General features: G+C 43.2%; 1 protein-coding gene across 4 annotated transcripts in view; it reads right to left on the bottom strand.

Moving 5' to 3' along the window:
- Positions 1–19,166, bottom strand: part of NTM (neurotrimin) — a gene marked incomplete at both ends in the record, with an annotated part of 921,401 nt that extends 902,235 nt beyond the window's left edge. For all 4 annotated transcript variants that reach the window (XM_080816924.1, XM_080816926.1, XM_080816923.1 and 1 more), the window contains one exon: positions 19,085–19,166. In XM_080816924.1, coding sequence (XP_080673050.1) covers positions 19,085–19,166 — 82 coding nt within the window. The remainder of the gene's footprint in view (positions 1–19,084) is intronic.
- Between the last annotated feature and the right edge of the window lie 6,733 nt (positions 19,167–25,899).

A 25,899-nucleotide genomic window follows, 5' to 3' on the forward strand; every position in this document is an offset into this window, starting at 1 on the left:
CTAGCCTTCTTTTTTTTATTTTTTTATTTTTTTTCAGATAAAAGTCATTTGACTGATTTCAAATTCCTCGTGATATCAGGACAGGAAAAAAAAAGGACTTGTCAACACCTTTCTTTCTTTTTCCCTATTAAGCATACTGTAAAAATCAATCCCTTTTGTCACTTCACTCTGCTTGCGAGAATGTTTAATGGATGTCAAGGGAGCTAATGATCGCTGGTAGAAAATTCATTTTAGATTTGCTATTTATAAAGTACTCAGTACTCAGGTGGGAAATTAACATGAGGCAAGGAGTCGGGTGGGGTGGGGGAGGGAGAGAAATATAGAACTGGGGCCCTGCCAGGCTGCCGGTTGCTTTGTGTGGGCGGCACCCGAGGCATTCCGGGGGCAGAGGCCACGTGTGTCAGAGATGCTGGGTGGGACAGGGCAAAGAGCATGGACTCAGGAAACATCCAGACCCAGGGAAGTTGATCTTTCTGAACTAAAATTTTCTCAGCACTAAAATGATATCTATAGCACCTAGCTCACAAGGTTGTAGAAAGAATGAAATAAAATATTACCAGTGCCTGGCACTGAGAACTAGTACATGTTTAATAAATGTTAAATCTCTCTCCCTGTAGCCCCACAGCCCTGGGTGGGGATCAGGACAGGACGGGTCAGCACAGAACTGCTCTAGGATCTGGAACCAGCCACGGGGGCTCTCACACAGGAGCCCACAGAGGGGGTGCCCCCCGGTATTTACAGCATCCCTGCGATCAGATTAGCCAGTGGTTGTCAAACAGCAGTGAGCGTCAGAATCTTCTCGAGGGCCTCTCGAGGGCTTCTCAATACACAGACTGCTAGGTCTCATTTCAGAGGTTCTGAAAGTCTGTAAGGCCTGGGGCAGGGCCCAAGAAGCTCCTCCTGGTAAGTTCCCAGGTGATGGTGCTGCTGCTGGCCTGGGACCACACCTGGGGAGCACAGAGGTGGGCATACAAACTCAGCTGTCTCCTGAAACAGTAAAGCCCCCACGTCTAAGCAGCGCCTCGCAGACAGACAGGTCCTTCCCCGCCTGACTCAGCCACACCCCCTCAAACCAGTATAGGACTCAGAAGTTTGAGGCAAATCACTGAGTGCTAGTTAATTCACTCCCCAACTTACGTCACAGGCCAAGCAGGAGAGGCAAGTGCCGAGGTTAAGTTTCTAGCTTGCTGCGGTCTGTAGTCAAGCCTCAGTTTCCCCTCTCCTTGGCTCGTGTCTCAAGTGTTCACATGGATCCACTTTGTCCCACAATATGCCCTCAGTTGCACGTGGACCTCCAGGTCAGAAAGCCTCAGTCTTCCCACACCCTTCTAATTTCTCCTTTTCCTGGCCCTTCTTTTGGATACTTCTCTGTTATATTTGGATTAACTGCAAATCTCCTTTGATTACTCACTCTCTGTTGAAACAGACAACCTGTTGCCACGTGTTTGATTACTGAATCCCAGGGGAGTTCCTATTTGTAATGCAGCCAGTTACAGTACACTTGGCATTACACACAGTCATTGAGCTGCTAATTCATTGTCTAAGAAGTTGCTTTTCAGTTTCTGATTTTTCAATAATAGGCTTCTCACGAAGCCCTTAAGCTTCGGAAATAGGCCAAAAACTGCTTTTCCAGTCATTTACATAAACACAAGCGGATCAGGAGGGGGAAAAAATGGAATAGTTTTACATGTAATTCCTGGGGCTCTGGAGCCTTCTTAGAGAGCATGTCAGGGCTGCAGGTCTGCAAAAGCACCAGGGGAAGTATGCCGGCTCGCAGAAAACCTGACACCAAGGCGAATGATAAATCCTGAAATTTCTCCTGACGCCTAGGCTGCCGCTTTGCCGGGGCTGGGTGGATATTCTGGGCACCAGCAAATTGTTCTGTCAGCAAGCCGCTCCCTCAGCTGCATCTTGTTAGGGAGTCTGTCACTCATTCCCCAGTCACAGCACCACAGTCCCACCTCTGAGGTGCTGTCCTGTCACCTGGGACAGGTAGGGAGGTGGTGTAGAAAACCCACCCAGGAGGCAGAGCCCCAAGGGGAGCTCCGTCTCCCTGAAGCTTGCTCCACATTTCAGCTGTGGGGGATGTGGATTCAGGGCCTTGGTCTGAAATGGGTGTTCTGTTCCTTCAAGAGGAAGGAACTTTCCCGAGTGGGGGCCACTTTCAACCACTATCTTGTTTCTATCTCTCTTCTCTCTCTCTCTCTCTCTCCCTCCCTTTTTTCAAATGTAGATTTTACAAATAACCCAGTGAGCCAGAAAGAACAGCCATACTTTTTCTTCCCAGACAAATAATTTTCCTCTTCATTAAAGAGTAAAGAAATAGACTACTATAACTTCTACCTTTAAAACACCGAATTCTGACCAGGCTGTTTTCCTTGCACACATAGCCCTTAAGGGACAAAGAGGAAGGTGCCAGATAAAAACAGAAAAAAACAAGATGCCCAGTTAAATTTGAAATTCAGATCAATAGCAAATTTTTTTTTTGTATAAGTATGTGCTGTGCATAATAAAAAAATTACTTGTTGCTTATCTGGAATTCAAATTTATTGGGCGTCCTGGATTTTTGTTTGCTAAATCTGGCAATCCTAGCAAAAGGGAATATTCAATTACTTAGTTTAGATATTTTCATAGCTTACATACCACTAAGCTGGTTTTGTCCTGATTTTTTTTTTTTTTTTTTTTCTGAGGTGGCTATATTCAAGAGAAACTGAGACCCATCCTATGAGGGCAGAAAGGTAACTATACCCACTCCCAGTGCAGGCACACACCTAGATCCCAGACTGGGAGTGGCCCTTCCAGTCAGAGCTCCCTCCATCTGTGTTCACCATTTCTCTAAGTCAGTGGTTCCTCAAATTTAGCATCAGTCACCTGAAGGGCTTATTAAAATGCGCATAGCTGTGTTTCAGAAAGATTCAAAGACCACACTTGGACAACCACAAATCTAAGGACAGTGTGTAGAAACAAAACCCGTCTAAAGAAACTGCTATGAGGGGTCTCCTTGAAGTTCAGTGTAGAAATGGTGGAATCGAATAGGTTTCAAAAATCTTTGTCCTCCTTTTCAGCCTTTTAAATTCTTTTCCTGGCTTTATTTATTCCATCATTCCATCTTGAACATTAAAACAAGTTAGGACAGTGTTGCACTGGGCTACTCCTGCAGGAAGGACATCCCTGACAAAAGCAGTGTGTGCAAAGGCACTGTGCTGAGGCAGGGCATTTGTGTCCAGGGTCAGTGTCTGGGGTCAGTGGGGCAAAAGGTCAGAAGCAGAAGGATGCCAGAAGACAGAACAAGAAAGAGGCTGAGAAAAAATAGGGAAGGGACTTCTATGCCAAGGTAAGGAACTTGCGCTATTGTCTTAAAAGCCAGCTATATGGAGTTAATGGATATTTTAAGAAACGACTGAGGTGACGAAATTTGATTTTTTAGCAAGAAAATTAATTATTAGCAAGAGAGAAGATGCACTCACCTGAAGAGAAAACTGGTAGCAGGGACCTATTTAGAGGCATCATTAGTTTAGCAAGACATGGCTGGAGCTTGAACTGAGATAGGACCCCCACTGAGGAGAGGAGGGACACATAGATACAGTGGGTCACTCAGAGGCAGACCTGAATTGAGCTGCTGAGTGATTATAGGAGCAAGAGGGGTGGAGGAGGGTGGAGGGGGAAGTACAGTCCCCAGGTTTCGCAAGCATAATTCAGTGAAACATGGAAGCTACATTCCAAGGACGTTTACATATCCTATTTTACAGATGAAGAAAATAAAGGATCTGGAGGGAAAAAAAAAAAAAGGCAAAAAAACCTCAATTCCAAAAGTCAGAGTTAATGACAGGGCTGGGATGTGACGGATGTGAAGATCAAGAAATACAGTCTATGTGGACATGCTCTGCAAACCATAAATATAAAACTGTGTCTGGTATAATTCCTTCAAGAGTTAACTCAAGAAAAAAGTTGGAGGTGAGCCCATGTTTGGGAGATAGTCTGCTACCATCTTCTAAATGGTAGGACCAGAATCATAAAAAGAGATGAAAAAATTGGATAGGAATGGATGAGATTGTATCTTAACATCCAGAAAGAAGGGAATATCATGAGGAAAGGAGGGAGATTCTGTGCAATCCCGTGTCAATAGTCAGTCCTTTTGCCCATTACACAAGTCACTGTTTTAGTTCTTTTCTGCTTTCTGGAAAACACACCCTACAGGTTTATGGACACCTGTGTGAACATGAACACACATGTGTGCAAACACACATCTTCCCCAAATTACACTCAGAGAAAATCACAGCCATTGAATGCAGACTCCTTCAGCTTCCCGCAACCAAGCTGTAAGGGTTACCTGAATCCAAACTGTATGAGGACAGCAGATTCACTCTCTTTTTTCATTTTTCTTTACCAGAGTAAGCTATACAACATAAAATTTATCATTTTAACCATTTTAAATGTGCAGTTCACTGGCATTAAGTACGTCCAAACTGTTCAGCATCCATCTTCAGAACTTTTCATTATCCCAAAGGGAAACTTTACCCATTAAATAATAACTACCCATTTCTTCCTCCCGTCAGCTGCTGGAAACTTCTATTTTCTATCTCTATGAATTTGCCTATTCTAGGTACCTCATATGAGTGGAATCATACAATATTGGCCCTTTCATGTCTGACTTCTCTCACTTAGGATCATGTTTTCAGGGTTCATTCATGTTGTAGCACATGTCAGAAATTCATTATTTTCATTAAGGCTGGATAATTCTTGACTGTACGTATGCACCGTATTTCGTTTATCCATTCATCCCCTGAGGGACACTTGGGTTGTATCCACCTTTTGCCTATTAATGCTGCTGTGAACATGGCTGTACAAATATCTGATTCCCTGCTTTCAAATCTTTGGGTTTTTGGGTATATAGCTAGAAGTGGAATTATTGGATCATATGATAATTCCATTTGTAATTTTTTGGGGAACCACCAAACCCTTTCTCATAACGGTTGCACCACTTTACTTGCCCACCAGTGATGCACAGGAAGGTTCCAATTCAACTTCTCTATATCTTCGCCAACAGTTGTTATTTTCCTTTTTAAGTTTTTTTTCAACAATAGCCATCCTAATGGGTATAAAGTCATATCTCACTGTGATTTTAATTTGCATTTCCCTAATGACTAGAAATGTTGAAAGCCCATGGTAAGATGCCACAAAGTAGGTGGTGACACCTTAACCATGTGTGTTGTATGGCCTGAGGGCTTCTTCCACTCTTGTCAAGTGGAGATCTAACATTCCCTCCTGTCATACCACATGCTAATTGCCTCCTAAAATTCATCCTCCTCTTCTTCCATGAGAAAAAAACATTACACCAGCCAGAAACAAAGTAGAATGTTTCTGTGGTCACACAGAAAAACTCTTATCATGTTTAAACCACTTTTATTGTGTAGTTTCTGTCATTCGCAGTTGAATTCAATCCTAATAGCAATTCTGAAATAAGTTTTTCCTTCCTTACTTTATATGGTAATGTAATTTGTCATTCTCCTTGTCTTCAAGACTCATTCTTTTACCAGTAATCAGGATTTGCTACCCCTCACACCCTCTCCTGTTCCCTAACGGACCTCACTTGGTCAGTCAACTCCTGGGTCTTCCTTTCCTCCTTCTCCTTTAGAAACACCTGTCCTTCAGCATTCAAAGAGGTCTTTCTCATCTTTAAAAGTAACAACATCCTGGGACACCTGGGTGGCTCAGTTGGTTAAGATGCTGCCTTTAGCTCAGGTCATGATTCCAGGGTCCTGGAATCGAGTCCCACATCGGGATCCTTGCTCAGTGGGGAGCCTGCTTCTCTCTCTGCCTCTGCCTGCCACTCTACCTGCTTGTGTGCTCAATCTCTCTCTCTCTCTCTGTGACAAATAAATAAATAAACAAAATATTACCAAAAAAAGGTAACATCATCTCCAAATGTAATTCCCTTTTGTTTACCCACTTCCTCCCTCTTTTCTTCTTAACAACAACTATAACAACAACCAAAAACAAAACAAAACAAAAACCTTTTTGAAATAATTGTCCACATTTTCTATATTCTCATCTCACTTTTCTCCCCCACAAACTAGGGCTTTACCCCACAAAAGTGTTCTCCCAAGGGGATAGAAGATATTTTTGTCACTAAGTGTAATCTTACTAGAACCTTTAGTAGCATTTGACACTCTTATTATCCCTGCCTTCTCCAAACACACATAATCTGACCTTGATGTCATCATGTTCTCCTGGCTTTTCTCTGTAGCACTCACCCTGGTTAACTTATGCCTGATTGGCTACAACATCCTCTAGAAGGCTCCTTTGCCTCTAGTCTTGCCCCCATTTTAATTCATTTCCCACACTGTCACTAGAATAATATTTTAACATTTTTAAGTAATCCAAATAATGTTATTCAACAAGTAAAACTACAAATCTGATCATGTTACTATCAGACATGTACTTTCTTCTCTTGATATAAAATCTTTATAATAGGAAACATAAGGCCATTCAAGCTCTGATCTCTGCCCACATGTCTACTTACACCTCTTGTCTTTCTACCTACATCCCTTTTCCGCCATCCCCTTAAGCCCCAAAACCACACATACACACTCCATCTAGCCAGATTGAATATTGGATTCATGATTCCTACCACACTCTTCTGACTCTAGGCCTTGGCATATGCAGTCTCCTATCCTTGTAACATTTCTCTCTCCTCTTACCTGGTTAAATATAGTCACCTTTGTTTCTCAGCTTTCACATCTCTTCCTTCTAGAAGAATTTTCTGACCTGAAAAATCTCCTAGCTGCTGCCGTAGCAAACAGTATCTCAGCACTTACCGTGTTGTGTTGAATTGTCTACTTCGTTGAGTAGAACTCTGTTTTGTTGTTGTTTATGGCTTGCATACAGTAAGGTATGAATACATCATTCTGGATTGGGTGAGATATAAATGCAAGAAAGAACATGGCCATGTCCTTGGGTCTATTATGTTGCTTTTTTTTTTAATTTTTGATATCATTCACCTTGATGATATGGAGATTACATGTCTATATCATTTGAGGATGACATAAAGCTGGTGGCAACAACTCATCAGAATCCAAAAATAATCTCAGTGGATTTAAATAAAGCACCCAAGATGCAGTAAAATACTTAGAAGAAACATTTAAAGAAAATTAACTATAAGCAAGAATAGGAGAGGTATTACATAACAGCATTTTTGTCGGAGGAATGAGTACAACATCAATATGAGCCAATAATATGGTATCTCTGGAAAAAAAGAAAAAAGAAAAGAATACAATAATAAAATGAACCTGTGTAACTATAAAATCCAAAATGTGATAGGTAATAGTCCATGCCCCACTTTAGCAATCAAACTACATCTGGGAGAATTTGTCTGGTAATGCATTTTAGTGGATCATTATCAAACTAGGGCATGTTCAGGAGATAAGGATCAGGATGATTAATGGTCTAAAAGTTATGCCATATGATAATCATAAGAAGAAGAAACTAAGAATGTTAAGATAAGTAGGTTCATGATAGTCATCTTTTAGAAAGAAGATCACACAATATTCCTTATATTTTTGAGCAACTCTAATTGACAGAAGTTAGAAAGAAGCAAAATTGCTCAACATAGATTCATTAGGATTATATTCATCTGTGAGTAATAGAAACCTAATTAAATAAGGGCTTTTTTTTTTTTCTCATAAGTGATAGTGAGTATGGGTACATGTATTCTAGTGCTGGTACAACTGCTATGTCATCTTAAATCCACGGTCCTTTAATTAGGTTGAGCCATATGAAATTGCTTATACTCAGGTATTTTTGATTTACCAAAAAAGTCTATTTAGTTCAACCTAAAAGCTTCCTTCCTTTTCATTTTTTTTCTTTTCTTTTCTCTCTTTCTTTCTTTCTTTCTTTCTTTCTTTTTTTAAGTAGCCTCCACATCCAGTGTGGAGCCCAATGCAGGGCTTGAACTCACAACCCTAAGATCAAGACCTGACCTGAGATCGAGAGTTCGATGCTTAACTGACTGAGCCATTCACTTGCCCCTTTGCCATTGACATGTATTGCTTGTCCTCCTGTTTCCAAGCTGTTTCCTGGATCTCCAGGTAGCATGCCATTCTCTTAGTCAAGAGGAATCAGCAGTAGTAAGACTTAAAAAGCACAGACTTCCTGAGTATAATCCTCAAAACGCCAAATAAACTTGTGCTTACATTCCACTAACCTGAACTGCATTACATGACCATACTCAGCTATAAGGGAATTTTGGTGGTGAATATTTTGAATGTGCACATTCCTGCCCTGAACAAATTTAGAACACTGTTTATATAGAGAAAGGATAATAATTTATTTTGAGGTGATATCAAAAGTATTTGCCAGAATAGTGTTTTCTCACAGAGTTTATCAACTATAGGAAGGGGTGTTAATTATTTATTCTCCGTTGTATCTGAACAGTAGAATCATCTGTAGTTATTTCAAAGTAGAAGGGACTCTGCCTATACTGACCTATTCAATGAGAATTTTTGTAAGCCATCCCTGGGCATCTCCACAATCTTATAACAATCTCCACAGGTGATTTTGATAGGCAGCCAGAACTGGGGACCATAACATAGGTGGTTAGTCTCTGCTCACTGGGAATCTCTGAAATTGTAAGGCAGAATTTGGCGAATATCATTCACATGTGATTGCTGCCTTGGCGGGGGGAGACTGAGAAAATTCCATGATATCTCACAACTCTAGGAGTCTGTGAAAAAGCTTTTGTATTTGATGATTAAATTATTTTGGCCTTGACAAGTCTTCAGCAGTGCAAGAAAGTAATGAAAAAATGGTGACAAGGCATTTAGATCCTTCTATTAAGAAGTGTTGGGGGAAAGGAAGGAGAAACGTAGAACAATTAATTAATTCTTATTTGTTTTCAAAATTAGGAAATGGTTTATCCAAATGCAGATGTCTATGCATCACCAGTTGCACTGAGAAAAAAGCTGTCAATTAACTTTCGCCATGTCTGGGCCAAGTTTCTTCTTGAGAAGAGTCAAATGCCCTAGTGGACAACTTTGCGGGAGAAAGAAAAAGTAGATCTGAAGAAGTAGATCTGAAGCTGAGAAACACCAGGCCACTTCATGTTCTCCAACTAAATACAATCCATTCAGTCACTTCCCTCTTTTCTTAGATCCACACTTCTCCTGTCTGTCTCACTCCTGGTGCCAGTGCAGGTTCAGATAGCCATCTCATCCTCTGCTTAACTGATCTAATGACCACTAGAGTGACTATTTTCTGCTCTTGGGTAAGTTTAGTCATAAATATTGAGATCATCCACCACAACCCAGGTTCCTACAACATATGTTTTATGACTGATTATCACCAAGAGGAATTGCTAAAATATGGAATCGCAGATTCAGAGTCCTAAAAAGATATTGTCAGAAAGAAGGTATCAATTAAATCTGATAAGATAACATCAGAAGGGATACGTTCTGAGACCAGGTTTTGTACATATAGTAAAACACCAAAAGCATAGGAAAAGGAATGGTTGAATTTACAACAACAGCTCACCATAAGTTGACAGGGTTATATGGCTCCAAAAATTCCCTAAGGGGATCTCATGCCATTTCCCCTCTGTCTTTCCCTCTCTCCATCCTTTCTTTCCAGCCATAAATTCTGAGTGTTGAATTTGTGCCAGGTGTTGTGTGAGGTGATTAGGGATGTAAAGATCCATAAGGCGGTCCCTGACCTCTAGGAGCTCAGAGTCTGGTAAGGGAAGATAGATACATGAGCACATAACCACACGTGTGTAGTTATGTGGGATGGATATTAAGAATAGAGGTTAGTAAAAGAAAAATGGAGGCATAAAGGATGAAATGAGAGGCTTCAGAGGGAGGCTGAGCCTGGAATTTCTTCTTGAATTATAACAAGTGTTTTTGAGGTAAACGAAGACAGCACTCAGCAGAGGGAGCAGTGTGCACATGTGCTGTGAGGATGGGCCCTCAAGTAGTCCATGGAACAGGAGTCAAAGGATTAGGAGAGGCTGGCAATCCCAGGCCAGAGCCATAGGGTTTCCGGTATCTTTCCAAAGAGCTGAGACTTCATTCCCTTTGGATTTGGAACCAGGAGGGGTCATATTCTATAATATTTTGGGCTACTCAGAGCACAATGGGAGAAGAAGACTTTAAGAAGAATACAGAGTAAACAAAACAACCTTAGAGAAAAGGAATCAGCACCCTTAGTATGGATAATAATATAGAAAATAGGAGAAATGCTGGAGATATTTAACCTCTTAGAAAGAAAATTTGAGGGAAGAGGGGAGGAAATCACTGTTTCAAATATTTAAATAAAGGTCATGTTGAAGAAGGATAGACTTGTCCTGTAGGTGGTAGTATTTATATCAATCATAATACTACTAGATAATATTTATTGAGAACTTACTATGTGCTAGGCAGTGTTCCAAACACTTTATCTGCAGCAACTTACTTAATCCTCAAAACAGCCTTAAAACTAAGTTTCACAATTACCTCCATTTTATAGAAGAGGAAAGGGAATCACAGAGGCTGACTGAATTGCCTAAGGTTTCAAACTAGAAGGTGGAAGAATCAGGGTTTGGACACAGGTAATCCAGCCACTATGTTATAATGTCTCTCTGGACCTAGAGCAAATGACAAGAATCTATAATAAGACAGATTTTCCTTCTCCTTTTTCTTTCTCCTCTTTCTGTCTTCCTGAAATCCAATGGTCAGGTGAAATAGACTATCTGCAGATAGGCATGTTCCCCCTTTTTGGAGATAGAAGCTAGGGGACCACTGCAGCTGCACTGTTGAGATACCAGAGCTCACGGAAAGGGACTGAAATCTTGAAAGTTTCTCTGGACTTGAGCTGGTTGTGACTCTGGGGCTGGCAGACAGCAGTGTGAGTACTCTGGGGAACCCTCAAAGTGAGTACTTCCTGAGTTAACCAGAGATTGCCCTGGGAACAAATTTGCATGGTAGCTCTGTTCCCCATGTGCCTTCTATCCTGTGTACCCCCAAAACAGACCAAGTTTTCATTCCTGTATGCACTGCAGGAACTGAGCTGGCTTGGGGAATGGAAGCAGCCTCACTTCTGCCTAACGTCCTAGCTGCAAAATTGCTATCGAGATTCTCAGCATTGAGGCTTTGTTGCCCACGAGAAGGAGAGCAATGGAAGCAACACTACTGGCTGACTCTTGGGGATGAGAAGTGGAGCCTGAACAGAAGAAAAACATGCAAATTTCACACTAAGGAGTGGAGCTTCTTCCAAGGCTCGCCATCCCTTAGTGCTCTCTAAATCTAGCTCTAACACATTCTTTCTTGACCCACATTCAAGTGGCTCCTGAATTTCTTTTCTACAATGGATCAGTTAAGAATCCTCATCACTCCTGATTCCCTATACCTCAAATGCTTTTAATCCTTTTCCCCCATTCTAAGGGTGCCTTGTAAAGAATTACATGCATAAATGGGTATGTGATGTAATAGAAATGATAAAGCATGTCGTGTTTGCATGCACACACACCATTCACACATTCTAACTTTGGTCATCTGTCTGTGACTGTGTCTGTATTCTTAGCCTCCTACAAGCAGAAACTGCTTCCGAGTACTTTCTTCTAGCATCACTATCTTTCAAGTGCTATACTCAAAAAGACTATTTGCAGAATTGCAAAATGTTGAACTTGAAGTGAAACTTGAAAACTATTTTAGTCTGACTTATCTATTTTAGAGATGTGGAAACTGAGGCTCATAAAGAGGAGGTGCCTTACCCAAGACCATAGAACATTTCAGATGACATTAGAGGTAAAATTTTTAAGCCTGGCCACATATTAGAACCTCTTACAGAGCCTGAACAAGGCTGATGATGAAATTCTGATTTTGTTGGTCTGGGATATGGTTCAATCATTGGTATTTTTATAAAGCTCCTCAGGCAATTTGATACACCAAGTTTGAGAACCAGTGATTTAGGGAATGAAAATATTGCAAATAAACACACATTGAACCTACCCCCTGAGGACCTTACAGGTTCTGAGAAGGGGTCAGGAAATGTCGAATTGCTGTAGGCTGCTTGACCTGGAAGAATCGGGATCCATGACAAAGCAGTTATCTGTTCTCCTCCATGAGAAAAGCTAAGAACAATCATCACCACCACAGTGGGGATGCAGATAGAAGCAGCCAGGTAAGCAATCATCCTAGAGCATTCAGGAGACAGCTAGTACACAGTGTGAGCCTAAGAGAAGCTGTAGTCCCTTTTGTACATAGGGCTGAAAACAGAAGTTGATGGATTGGAAGAAGGCTTTTGCCCCAACTATGCTATATGACCAGGGGAGAACAAATAAGTCATGATGCATTTTTATTATTCTAGGAACCCTAAGTTGGGTGTGATGAGTGGGTAGCAAATAAAAGGGCTCTCAGAAGGGAGATTATCTTAGATCTGCCCTGAGTTATGAATCCTTCACAGAGGTCCCCTGTCTTATTCGTCTCATCCAGAGCAGCTGCCAGAGGCAAATCCTTCCCTGGTCTTATATAAGTGTCTCTCCACCTGGCTCCCCTTACCTCCTTTGGCCCTCTAGTTCTGTGCAGAAGGCAGGGCAAAAAGGAGGTGGGTAGGCTACCAGACAGGGTGGCATTGGGCCAAGAATCAGCTACTAACTTGAATGACAAAAGACAATTGTCACAAAGCCAATGAACTTAGACCAGCTTTCATCATCCACATACTAACTGAGGGCACATCAAACATACATGAGCCCCTTCTTGGCAGGAGACAGCAGGGGGAAGCAAAGGCAGCACCTCTTATGTGTTATTAACACAGAACTAGAGTTGCGCACCCTCTTCCAGTACTCTCTAGATAAAACAAGGACCAAGGGTTAGTTGCTTTCTTGCAGCCCACCATCATTTCCACAAGAAACTGGAAGCTGTGTCATTCACTCTTTCCCTTTGCTGCTGGCACTCCTGCTGGTGCTTCTGTATGCTATTAAAAAGGATGGCAAACCAAGTCAAATCTTGGAAATTCTATTGTCTTTGGTCTCATCCTTTAGTTTGTTTTAGTCACTGATGTATTTATTGCCACCACCCACAACTATACACAGAACATAATAGGCACTCAATAAACACTTGCTGGGTGATCGAACCAATAAACACATACACAGCTACAGTCTGTGTTGGGTTCGAGTTTGGTGGCACCAGCAAGATAAAGCAAAGGCAGCATCTCTAGAGAGTGGATCTGAATGAGCCACTGAAGCCCAAACCAGCCAGTTCTTTGAACAGTCTTTTATAACTGTGAAGGCAATACTCTTAGAGAAGAAAAAAAAAAATCAAATTTAGTAACCTAAGATGTCCTTAGTAACAGTGCTAAAGAATGTGTTTTCCAATATTTGATTTCTTAGCTTGACAGTCTCTCTTGAAATATTCTCTTCTCAGCACCGAAAATGTGAATCTTTGTTGGTTTGTTTTGCAGTTTGCAAATGACTTACAGAGTTCTTCTGGCAGGGTTTCTGTTTTTCTTCTTGCAAATAAACAAAAGGCCATGTCTCTAATATGACTTCAGTGGGGGAGTATCTGTAATCTGTCAGGGTTTTGGAAGGAGGAGAAAAGGTGAAGAGGACAGGAGAGGGAAGGAGAGAGGAAAATGAGGAGAACCGGAACAGGCAGGGTATAGAGCCCAGTGAAATGTGGACAAAGGGCAAAGGTAAATCAGACATGGAAAACTAGAGTGGCAGGGATATCAAAGAGCTGAAGACTCTGCAATCAATCAATGGGGTCCCAGGTACCCTTGCTGGGGACGGCTGAACTCGCCCACCAACTCATTGGCCCCTTCTTCCTCCTGCTGCGCCCTATCATCTGGGCTCCTTGTGAACTGAGAAGACAGACTTTCCCTCCTTCTCCTGGGCAAGCCGGCACGAAGCAGAGCAACCCCTGCCAGCGTGACCTAGATCTGTCAACTGATCAATTATTGTTCCCGTAGAGGAGAAGGAAGAATGAAAGGAGGAAAGAAAAAGGGAAATGGAGAAAAAGAGGAAAGGGGGAGAGAGGGCAGAAAGAGGAGGGAGCGTGGGAGGGGGAGAGACAGAAGGAGAGGGAAAGTGGAGGAACACACAGAGCTTTTAAGTTTAAGCAGGTGATAACGGGCAGGCATCGTCCGGAAGGGTGCGTAAATAAATACAGAAATACATAAAATGAAGTAGGAAGCTCTCAGAGACGGAGAGGATCGAGTCCTCTTCTCCCCCACTTTTTCTAATCCAGACCAGAGCTGTTTTTACCCTCTAAAACTCCCAGCTCCGGCTTTCTTCTCCGACCCTCCTCCTTTCTGCCACCTGCCCACATTGCACCTCCATGCAGAAGTCTCCTTTGACAAATGGATGGGAGGCAGGCCTCCTTCATGCTCCGTCCAAAGCCCCTCTGCCCCTCCCCAGTGCACTTGGGAGTGGTACGGAATGGAAGCATCCACCACCAGGAAAGGAAGGCTACAATGGCGCCGCAGACCCCATCTGAACCATATACCATCAATTACTTTATTTTTGCATGTTTCCATCTTTTATTTTTAATCTGTTTTATTGAATTTCAAATGACTATAGACATAAAGTAAACATTTAACAAGCCAATAGAGCAGAAAGGAAGTAAACTGCATAAATACAACCAGTCTCAGCATGGAGTTCCACTTAGCACCACATGTTTGGAGTGTTACAAGCATTAATGAGTCCTTACAACACCCAGGGGAGTTGCTCCCCAGCCTGGCAGGCAGGTGGGGAGACAGGCTCACAGAGGGAAAGATTTTCCCCTGCAGAAAACATAGGCAACTTTGAGCTCAGATGTGCCTGCTCCCCACTGAGCCTTTCACAGGCCACCAGAACTGGATTGGAACCTGGAAGCCATGCTCATGGGAGAGTTTGAAGAGTCTGTAGGGTCTCTGTTGAGGTCAGATATAAAGCAGAGGTTGTTTGCACGTTTGGCATTCTACTTGGTGTGTAGGAGCAGGCCATGGACTCCAAACCAAAAAAACCTGGAACAGGACCAACTCCCAGATATGATGATCCCACCCAAAGTGTGTTCATCATGAGTAGACAGACATGAAAAGATGCCGCAGATCTTGCCAGCATGTGTCTCCTTACATGCCAGAAGCACGCGGCTCATATTGATTTCGAAATGTCATCTGTTCTTAGGATATTAAGAGGGATCACGGCATCCCAATGGATCAACTGTGGCTGAAGGCAACACTGGTTTCTTTAGGCCATCTGTGACCAGTAGATGATCCCAGCCCAGGTCACTGTAACTCTAGATCACCAGAATGCAGGCATGCCAAGGACAGAACCCAGACATTCCAGAACGGAGCACCTGAGAGGGACGCAGGAGAGACCATCTCTTCAAGGACACAGTTGAACACCTCTAATACCAGCATTATGGGAGAGGCTTACTGAGAGACAACAGAAGTCAGGGGCTAGGCATCCAGCTCATAAGAAGACATTATTGGGGTTATATTCGGCTTTTAAAATGCCACAAAGGAAGAACCAGAACCAGGACGAGGCTTGGCACCTGGTCACTAAAGCTGCAATCCCAAGAATGGTCTTTATGCAGCAAGACCTGCTGGCCTGTGCTGGGACTCTCCAGGCACCCTTGATCAAATGCTCAGAAGACTGTCACTGAGTATGAAGGATGAAGGTATGCTGCATTTGCTGCACTGTGCACTCCTTGCCTCTAACTTGCCCCGGGTTGGCAGCAGCAAGCATGGCAGCCAGGGTTTACTTTGTGAGGCTCCTCTGTCTCTTTGCCCAGAGTTTGCTTTTTTTTTGGGGGGGGGGGTGTCATGCTTGCAAGTATCCATGGTGCTTACATCAGGTCCAGGGTCCCATCATCCCACACCAATTTTTCACTTTCCCGGTAAACATTGTTATGGCCTCATCTGCCTCCCTCACATCCCTAAAGCAACACCCAACTCAGGCTGCTGCTGGCACCCAAACATTTCCTGTGAGTGGCAGGAAGTTGGCGGATCTGCCCAGCTGAACAGTGTCCATGTCGTCAGCGCCGAGTGAAGGAGAGCGTGAACTTAGCCCCCACGGTCCTTTCCCTTCTGCTCTGCCTGTTTGTGTCTCAAGTGGGCAGATATAAGTTGATGTGGGACGTGAGGAGATGAGAAAATTTGAAAGGTAAGACAGGAATCTAGCCAGGCTCATTGGAAGGTGTTAAAGGGAGCATTAATCCTTCGAAGGAGAAAGGGTCGGGTTTCTAGAAGGAGAAGGGCTGCAGCACTACCAGCCATTCCTTTCAGAGCCTCTCAGTGGCAGAAGGTGGGCGGGTGTGCTGAAAAGGACAGCCGCCTAATCCAGCTTCCCTAGCTCCTGTTCCTAGGAAAGAAGAGCTGCGAGTTAATCAACCCCAGTGCAGTGCTTCTTAGGGCCGGAGCCCCAGGGCGCTAATCACCCCCTCCCTCCTGCCCATCACTAATCAGTGCTGATTCCCTTGGAAATTCCCTCCCCCTCTAAGCTGGATCATGGTTGCTGGTGGGGTTGGGGGGAGGAGAGGGTCAGAAAGGGGTCCATAATCGGCCACTACCCCTGGACACCTTTTTTAAGAAGGCAAGAAACCCAGGAAGTAGCAGCTCCAGGAAGAGCCAGCTTAAAACAAAAACAGAGAAGAAAAAATTGCCTTGGAATGTGTACTGCATTCTAACTAGTCCCACTGGGTCAATGCAATAGGGGTGGATTATTGCAGGCAAGACCCGGGCTGCCTCAGTAATTCTGCAAGTTTGATAAGAGATAGCTGGCAGACTCCAGCCTCCATCCCCCGAGAGAGAAAACAGACATCACCTTTGCCAGTCCAAATGGCAAGTGGTGTGGGGGCTTTGGGGGTTATTCTTCCTTAAAATTGAGCAGCCAGTTTTATTATGACACATTGAAGCCTATTCAGAGCTGGCTCAAGGTGGGTAGCACAAATAAGACCATTATTCTCCCAAGGAAAGTCGAATTTGGCAGAATGTGAGGAGGTCTAAGATAGCCCTGTCACCCCTATCCCCCCACCAAGCTAGAAACAAGACCACAGAATCAGATTTCACCCCGGAGAGTTTTGTACCACAACTTTGTACTCGTCTATTTAGGGATGATTCAAAGTATGAGCAAATATTATGCTTCCATGCATTTATTTCTGAAGGGGGAAAAAAAAATCACGTATGCTAATTTATATGTAAATTCAGTATGGCCCTGGGGCTCCTGGCGTGCTGCCAAGAGGGCTGTTGCTGGTGGAAGTTTGGCCATTGTCTCCAGTTTGATGTATAGATAGACGAGACATGGACCTGCGGACAGATGGAAATTATTGGGGACTTGGGACCTTCCTTTTCCCTTCCTCTGACCTTTCACTCTACCTTCTTCTACTTAGTTTTCATTTCTGCTGCAAGCATCATAGAAGCCTGTCCCTGAACTCAGTTTCCCCACTGCTAGTGTTGGAGCTCTGCTCTTCTCAGGTGAGCCCCTAAGTACCAAGAACAGGAGGGGTGAGCACCCTGCCCTGCACACACATGCATACACATTACATGCGCACACGCACCATTGCTGCTCCATATTACGTAAGAGGAGTCAGTCAAGGATGCCTCCAAGTTGGCTCCTTTACTCTTACACGCACCAATGGTCCCATAGGAGAGAAGAGAGATACTGAGGCCAGTGCCTCTCTGAGGCTGAGTGCAGCATCAAGGATATCCCTGCAAAATCCACCACTGTGAACTTCCTTGTCATTGGACTCCCATCCCTCCAGCGTTCCTTGCCTTCCTCTTTGAGCCCCAGCTGAGGGTACACACGCGTTTGACTCTTCCCAGCCTGGTCCTCTCTGCCCACCTCGTGTGGGTCTGTATGGTAGCCACTGCAGCCCATGTCAAAGGGACAGAGGCAGCCCCCAAAGCCTACCCTCAGAGGGGGGTCAGCAGGACCAGAGGTGGGGACAGACAAGACCCTGAGAACTCCATACTGCGGTAGAAGAGAATGAGATGGGTGGAATTCCCCATCCTTTTTCGCCCTGTGAGACTGAACTTTCCTCTGGGAATACAAGGCACAGAACTGAGCTTCCGCATGGGATCCTGTCTGTGAGCTCGGCTGGACCACCCGGGGAAAGTTTCTCTGCCTGTCTCAATCCCTATGAGTTTAAGCACCTTTAACATGAAAAAGGCAAGTCAGACCCTCCGGGGGACGGGTGGGTGAGAGCAAGCAGGTGAGCAGACGATACCGCGGCTGGAACGTCAGAGCTAGGACAGAGCGTGGGGCCACACGGTGCAGCAAATGGACTCAAGGTTGAAGCAGATTCCAAATGCACCCCAACACAGCACAACCAACATCAAAGGGTGCCTTGGGCCAGAGACCAAGCCCACCCTCCATGGCCGCCCCAGTCCTTGGCTCCCCCACCCCAAAAAAACAAACAAAATTAGCATTCGGCTCTTCTTGCCTCTCTCTCTTCAACTTGAAAAATCTTTCCTGAATTTCAGATCCCCCTGAGTGTTCCCACTGCCTTTTATCAGCTTGTTATCCTCCCCCAAACCTGCTGCCCCCACCAAAAACACACCCCCAAACCCATTAAAAACTAATACAGTTGTCCCCCACTGCCGCAAATTGATTCATCCCTTCAAGCTGGGTCTCTGACCAGAATCTTACACGATGCACAGTTACCTGATTCTTCCTAGCCTGCATTTTTCAGTTGCTCCTTTTAGAAGCTTTGCAAGTTTACTGGCCGATATTTAAAGTTTCCTCTTGTAATTTCTTCCCAGTAACATAAGCAACACATTAGCAACCCCGCTGCCCTCTGAATCTGTAATTTTCCCCTGCTTATATGTGTGCTCTGTTGTGTATGTGTGCAAGAATGTACATAAAGCCGGGGAGACCAGTACATAGCCACGCACCTAACAGGAGCGCCAGACACATTTTACTTATGCATATACATTCCCCCATTCCGGTAGCAGCCAGAATCAAATCAATATTCTCACAGCCTGGTAGGGAGAATGAAGTCCCAGCCATGCTGTTTAAACGCTCTCTCCTCCACCTGCAAACCGTGCAGCACAGCCGACTCAGGGAGCCTGCGAATCATATAAAGCATACTGTACGATTCCTGGGTCTACTGTAGGCAAATCAATAGCAAGCTCTTACCTTGAAAGAGAAACAGAGCAGCCAGCCCCGTGAAGATTGCCCAAGAGATAGAATTGTGCATTTTTGCCTGGATGGTTTTCATGATTTTTTTTTCTTCTTCTTTTTCTTCTTTTTTGTCAGGTTCGGTTTTTTCTTTCTTTCTTTCCTGACAGATTGCGTTGCTCTCAAGCTGTTGGAAGGAGATTTAAATCCACTGTTTTGCTGAAGGACACAACAAGAAAGCCGAGGGTGTGAGAGAGTGTGACTTCTCAGTAATTATCTCTACTCATACTCTGGCACTGAGACACATCGTACAATCTGGCCCTGGACAGCCCTCCTACAAGCTGCAATCATTGGTTCTAATCCAAGGATTGACAGAGCTACAACACACGCGCGCCGGCACACACACACACACACACACACACACTCACTCAGGAATCATTTACTGGGCAAATCAGGCTAGCTGATTAAAGAGACAGGAGCCTGGAGAGATGGGATGATAAATGCCACTTTGCCCCTTCTATATTACTTTCATTTTTTAAACTGACAGTCTCAGAGCCCCAAGCATCAAAAAATCCCTTTCCTTCTGGCATTCCCTGGCCTCCTGAACTCAGATTCCCTATGCACTGGAAAAATCCCATAGCCAGCAACGGCTTACGGGAAATTTTAAAGGGACATTTTCATGCTCAGTGAAACTTGCAAAGATGAGTCAAATTTCATTTGTTGGCACCTATTTTCCTCTCTGATGAAAATATCACTCAGTGACAGATTTTTTTATTCCCTTCTCTCATCTTTTCACCTTTTCCCAATCAACCTCTTACTTATTTGCTTTGAAAATAATAAATAACGTTCTATTTTCTTCTGCTGCCACTCCTGTCCAGAAAACCTGTATTACTTCTATTTTTCATTCACTTAATTTATTTCCTAAAGCCATCCATGTGTATGCAAGACCATGGAAAAGGATGAGGCGTCTGAGGTCTTTGGGGAGCTGCAGTCAACCCGCTCCAAGAGAGAACAAGAAAGGAGTTTATCCTCCATGCCTCAGTCAGCTGACATTCATTAAAAAGAGTAATATAAGTGCTTGTGGCTTAAACTGCAGCAAGACAGACTGAAGTTAGATAGGCTGAAGGACTTTTGGAGTGTGGATTTTGTATATGGTTATAAAATGTCCTCAGAGAGTTGCAGACATTCATCTTATTGGTGACGGGTAAAAAGAAAAAATCAGACAGAAATAGTCAAATGGGCATAATGACTTCTAGAGGGATTTCTAACTCTAAAGGACCTGGAGGTTAATGTGAATTTTTGGTTTCCTCTTATGGGAAGGAAGTTATGGGATATGAATAAACTTCTGGAACACTTAACCCCTCAAAGAAACTCTGCTAGCTGATTTTGACAAATATATACCATCACGATGCCTCGACATACATTTTTAAAATATTTCTTCCAAATCTCCATAGCCAATTACTAAATTTCCTTGTAACCCCTATAATAATGGTAATGCATATATTCCTGAACTGCGTAGAACAAAAGTACTTCTTGTCCATTTACATTTAAGAGCATACAGGCAAAATGGGAACAGGTCTGCCATCCTGCGCAAGTCTAAGTGGTGCATTCACTCTGCGTTGTATGTGAAGAGGAACGGCGGCCCCCTGGAGGTGTGCAGCCCAGCATGGAAGGAGCGCTGAGCTTTGCTTATACAAACCGAAGGACCGTGGGTAGCTCATTTTACCTCTGTGATCCTTGGCCTCTCATTTGTAAAGTTAGAAAACTGGAATAATTTCTAGGATCTCTCCATTTTAAAGGTGTTTTATGCTAACACAGCTTTTTTTTTTCCCCCTGCCACTATGTTCTAATTCACATGTCCATCAAAATGTCCTTGATATGGTGAGCTCCCGGTGGATAAGAATTTTATCTCTCTCCTAGTCTTTGTGTGGGACTCAGCAGAGTGACATGTGCAATTAAATGCTTTGGAATGGCTGTGGCAACTGTGAACAGTACAGTACAGAAGGAAGGAGGGCTTCCTTTTACCATCATCCCACTGTTCACCAGAATGATGATAAAGACAGTGGGTCATTGATGAGTCTTTAGTCCCTCCCCGGAGAGGCAGAGACACTAACATTTGTAAATGTCCTCACGCTAAACTGCCATAAATCTATGGCAATCGGTTAATGTATATTGACCAATTTTTATTATCATCTGGATGTGTGACAACAATAATAAGTGAGTAATTCTAGGTGATATTTATTGAGCATTCGCTTTGTGTCAGGGATGATTCTCAATGTTTGCATGCATTCTTCTCACTAAATCCTCACCTGTGAAGTGTCTTCACCTGTTGGCATCCCCGTTTTACAGATGAGAACATTGAGGCTCAGAGAAAACGTTCACATTCACACAGTTTGCACACAGTGGAACCAAAATTTGAGCCCAAGCATTTACCTCTTGGATGAACCTCTAAAATACTTCCTATGCCAAAAACTGTGATGGACCCAAGCTACTATCATTCTTATATATGATGTCTTTGCTATTTTAATAGCCTATGAGATTGCAAGTTATATGAAACACGTATATCAATAGAGGAACTATAAGAAAACCCTTATATTGTCTTTAGTGTTAATTGAATAACAAGTGGTTGGTACACATAATTTTATCAGAATGCAAAGAAGTGATGATGGGATTTTCTGATAGTTTTTAAAAGTTCTGTGGAGATAGTGAAAGTCATGATACACCTTAAAAGTGAGGTAGGGACTAAATCTAAGGCAGAGAGAAGAATATCGCAGGGAAAGGAAACTATAAATTAAAAATTAGAGGTGGAAATACATTGCATAAATTTGGGGCTCTAGAGACCTGCCTGAGATCTTCCATATTGTCCCACTGTGTTGCAATAAAATCTTTGAAAGATTAAAAAAAAAAGTGAAATATAGTCTAATGTTTGATCCAAATTAGTTATCTCTACTCACAGGTAATGTAACCATTCCTGGCGCATGACAGGAACACTCAACCGAGTGTTTAACCAAACGAGACTGATGTGGTCTTCCATGTGCCATTGGGAGGAGCAACCAGGGTTTGAGGACTATGATTCCGGGAGGCAGGGAATAGTTTCAGAATTGTACTTTGTGCATTTACTAAGGCAAAATATATCCTCGGGGAATGCCAAACCAAAAGTCTAATTTGGGCTCTGAGTGCTGCTAAATGCTAAACTATCTAGAGAGCTATATCTCTTTCAGTTCTTGAATTTACCACATAGAGTAATTTCCCAATGGCCTTCATGTTTCACAAAAGCACACAGTTAACCCCTTCTTAGAGAAGCCATCTTCGCCTCTCCCTTGTGCTGGGGTTTAACACGATGTCACCTATCGAGGCCTGTAGGGTCATTTGACGGCTCATTGATATAATTACAGATTGGAAAGCTGATTGTGGTCTATACACAGAGGAGTTTTGTTCAACCAGGCCCATCTCTTAATGAAAGGGGTCTCATCAAAAGTCAGAATTTTTCCTCTCCTTGTTCCATTTTAGTCTCAGAGTCTTTCAGGCCTTGAGCTGGAAATCTCTATTGTTGTAACTGACCCAAACAGCAGGTAACTTGGCGCTTTCCTGTTGGGATGGCCTATGGCTGTGTTTGGGATTTCTGTGACTAGATGTGAGGGAATGACTAAAGAGGCTCTGATTGGGGGAAGCTCTGATTGGAAGAAGATACTTTGAAATCGCCGTCCCTTCCTCAACAATCACAGCTCCTTCCTCTGAATTAGGAGGTGCAAGTACTTACAATCAGGTGTCTGCAGGACTCAATTTGCTTCTGAGATTAGCTAGATGCACATTATGCACCATTTACTTCCCAGTTCCAGGGTCAAAGGAGGGTAAATGGTCTTAAGACAAAATTAATGTCGGGAGGGGGACCTCAAAGTTTAGGCAGAATGGTGTTCCCCCACCTTCACACTCCTTGAAGGTAAGAAAAATTTACGACAGAAATAATTTCTCTGTTTGTAGATGAGGAATAAGGACGGGGAAAACCGAGGAGGTCTCTAACTTCTGAGAAGAGGGCATCCAAAATGGCATTTCATAAACCTTTCATCATCAGACAGCTTAAGATTCTACACAGTGTGCAGTGAGCTAGTACAAATGGGGATTGATTCTCAGCAAACTGTCCCCATGCACACCTGTCACCTCACTGAACCAGACAGTAGGTCCAGGAAGGTCACTGTGGGGCCTGCCTGTCCCACTGGCCAAATGCCATCTGAGCCCTGACAGCAGTCCTCCAGCCCCAGGAGGAGGGATGGACAACAGTTCACATGTGGTGCTCCAGGCCCAGAGGACTGGCAGACAGAAAGCCCCAGTGAGGAGGAGGAGGTAGGTGTGTATGGTGTGTGGGAAGGAGGGAGGAAGGGGGTGTGGGGCGGTGTTTTTTATTTCTCTCAGCTATTATGGAAAGAACCGCAGGAGCTTAAATCTAAAGAGCAGCACTGAAATAATGTTCAGGACTTAACAAAAGCCTCTGCTCCGTTCTGCCGTCTGCCCGCTGTGGCCTGCCTCAGCTGAGGCTCAGTGTGGTGGGTGATCTCACACACTCCTATGCTGGGAAGAGCCCTGCCCCCAGGGGAGGGAGGAATCCGGCCTGCCCTCCATACACCTGGGGTGTGGAGTACAGCTCTGACTTCCGGTGTCACTTTGGGGAGGGAGAAAGCAGGGCTGGAAGGAGGCAGCCATCTACTTTTCCAAGGCGCTCTCCCTGAAAAGCCATCTTGAATGCGGCTCTCGTTTTATATGGTCATTTCTGATGTGAATGGAATCGGTCTAGGGTACAAATGTCGGAATTATGTGGGTCTATATTGAGAATTTGATGGCTATCAGGAGATTTCCTAATTTATTGATAAGTTGCCTAAGCTGATATTAAAAATGAAAGCCTAACTTCACAGCACAGAGATTAAGGACACAGAAACTTGAATCTGCGTTCCTACAAATTTCAGTGTTTTCTAACTGGAATTACAGGCACAGTCATCTTGGCCTTGATTTCTATGAATTATCATCGTCATCATCTCAGAAAGAAGCAATATGGCATAGTGGTATAACAGAATTTAACACTTAAGATCAGAAGACCTGGATTTGAGTCTAATTCCACTTATCAGCTTCAATTCCATGATCCTCAATTTTCTCATCTCATCTCCTCCAATCTTTTCCTTAAAGTGGAAACAGTAATATCTGCTTCACAGAGTTGCTGTGCATTAACCCAATGGAACACTGAAAGCCCTGCTGTAACGTCTAACACACGCGTTGGCTCCCGTGTCTTTGTAAGCAGCTTGCTTAAAAAACAGATCAGGGTGCTGGGTCACAGTCGGTAAGAGCTTCACAGGAAGAACCACTGCCTTGAGGATGCATATTACCAATAAGTTTTCCCTGGAATCTGTAAGAGCCTGACGAGCTCTTGTCTTTCTTTTTATTCTTTTGTTCCAACATAGTTTAATTTTCTTTGTATATAAGACTTTCTTGATCAGTGCATACTTACCTGGTTGTTTCATCTCATTTGTACATGTATACATTCTGCTAATCATTATTCTTACCTATGTTAAGAAATCGAGTGGTATTCTTATAATTATTTAATTTCCAACATAACTCTCTTTTTATGTCTATTCTTACTTGCTTCATTCTTACTTGCTTTCCCTAACCTCTTCCTTTAGGTTGCTAAGTACTCTATAATTTGTTGGCTTTACTTTTCCTGAAGTTGATTCTCTTTTCTCATTTTCTAAGTAAGTTTGTATAAGTTCACTATTTGCTTTTCGTAAGAAATTTACCATTCATTAATCTTTTTTTGTTGTTTTACTTTTTCTAAAAGAACTTTTATTTTACTCCCCCAGACCAAGTTTTATGTATAGGTTGTCATATTTTACAACCTTTTTTAAAAAATATTTTATTTATTTATTTATTTGTCAGAGAGAGAGAGAGAGAGAGAGAGCACACAAGCAGGCAGAGCAGCAGGTAGAGGCAGAGGGAGAAGCAGGCTCCTTGCTGAGCAAGGAACTCATTGTGGGACTCCATCCCTGGGATCATGACCTGAGCCAAAGACAGTGGCTCAACCGACTGAGCCACCCAGGTGTCCCATATTTTACAACTTCTTATTCATAATTTCCTTACTTCTAATTACAGCCTTTTCTTTTCTACCCAAAGAAGTCCTTTTAACATGTTTTTTTTAAAACTGGCTTAGGGATGATGAACTCCTTTCACTTTTGTTTGGGAAACCCTTTATCTCTCTTAATTCTAAATGACAGTCTTGCTGGCTAGAGTGTTCTCAGCTACAGGGTTTTTTTCATTCAGCTCTTGAATATATCATGCCTCTGTCTTCCTGCCTGCAGAGTTTCTGCCGAAAATTCAGCCGGTAGTGTTACGGGGTTTCTCTTGTAATTTTTTGCTTCTCTCTCACTACTTCTAAGAGTCTCTCTTTGCCTTTAAATTTTAATATTTTAATTATTATGTACTTTCATGTAGACCTCTTTGGGTTCATATTAATTGGGGCTCTCTCTGCTTCCCGATCCTGATGTCGGTTTCCTCCGCCAGGTTAGGGAAGCTTTCAGCTATTATTTCTTCAAATAGTTCTGTGCTTCTTTCTCTCTGTCTTTTTGCATTTGTTTCATTGAATGGGGTGAAGCAGCTACTTCTATACTTAAAGAAATGGTCTCACGCACTGTAATCCTCTGTATAGACTATGTGTGCTTGGTGATTTTGGCTGACTGTTGAGCTGTATCTGGCACAGGCTGGTGATTACAGGGCACTCCAGGATGACCAGAACTGAAGTAGGCATGGCTGGGGGTGTTCCTGGAGCTCTCTGTGCAGAGAGCACCCTGACAGAG

This window comes from Martes martes (genome assembly GCF_963455335.1).
Source record: "Martes martes genome assembly, chromosome: 10".
NCBI lineage: Eukaryota > Metazoa > Chordata > Mammalia > Carnivora > Mustelidae > Martes > Martes martes.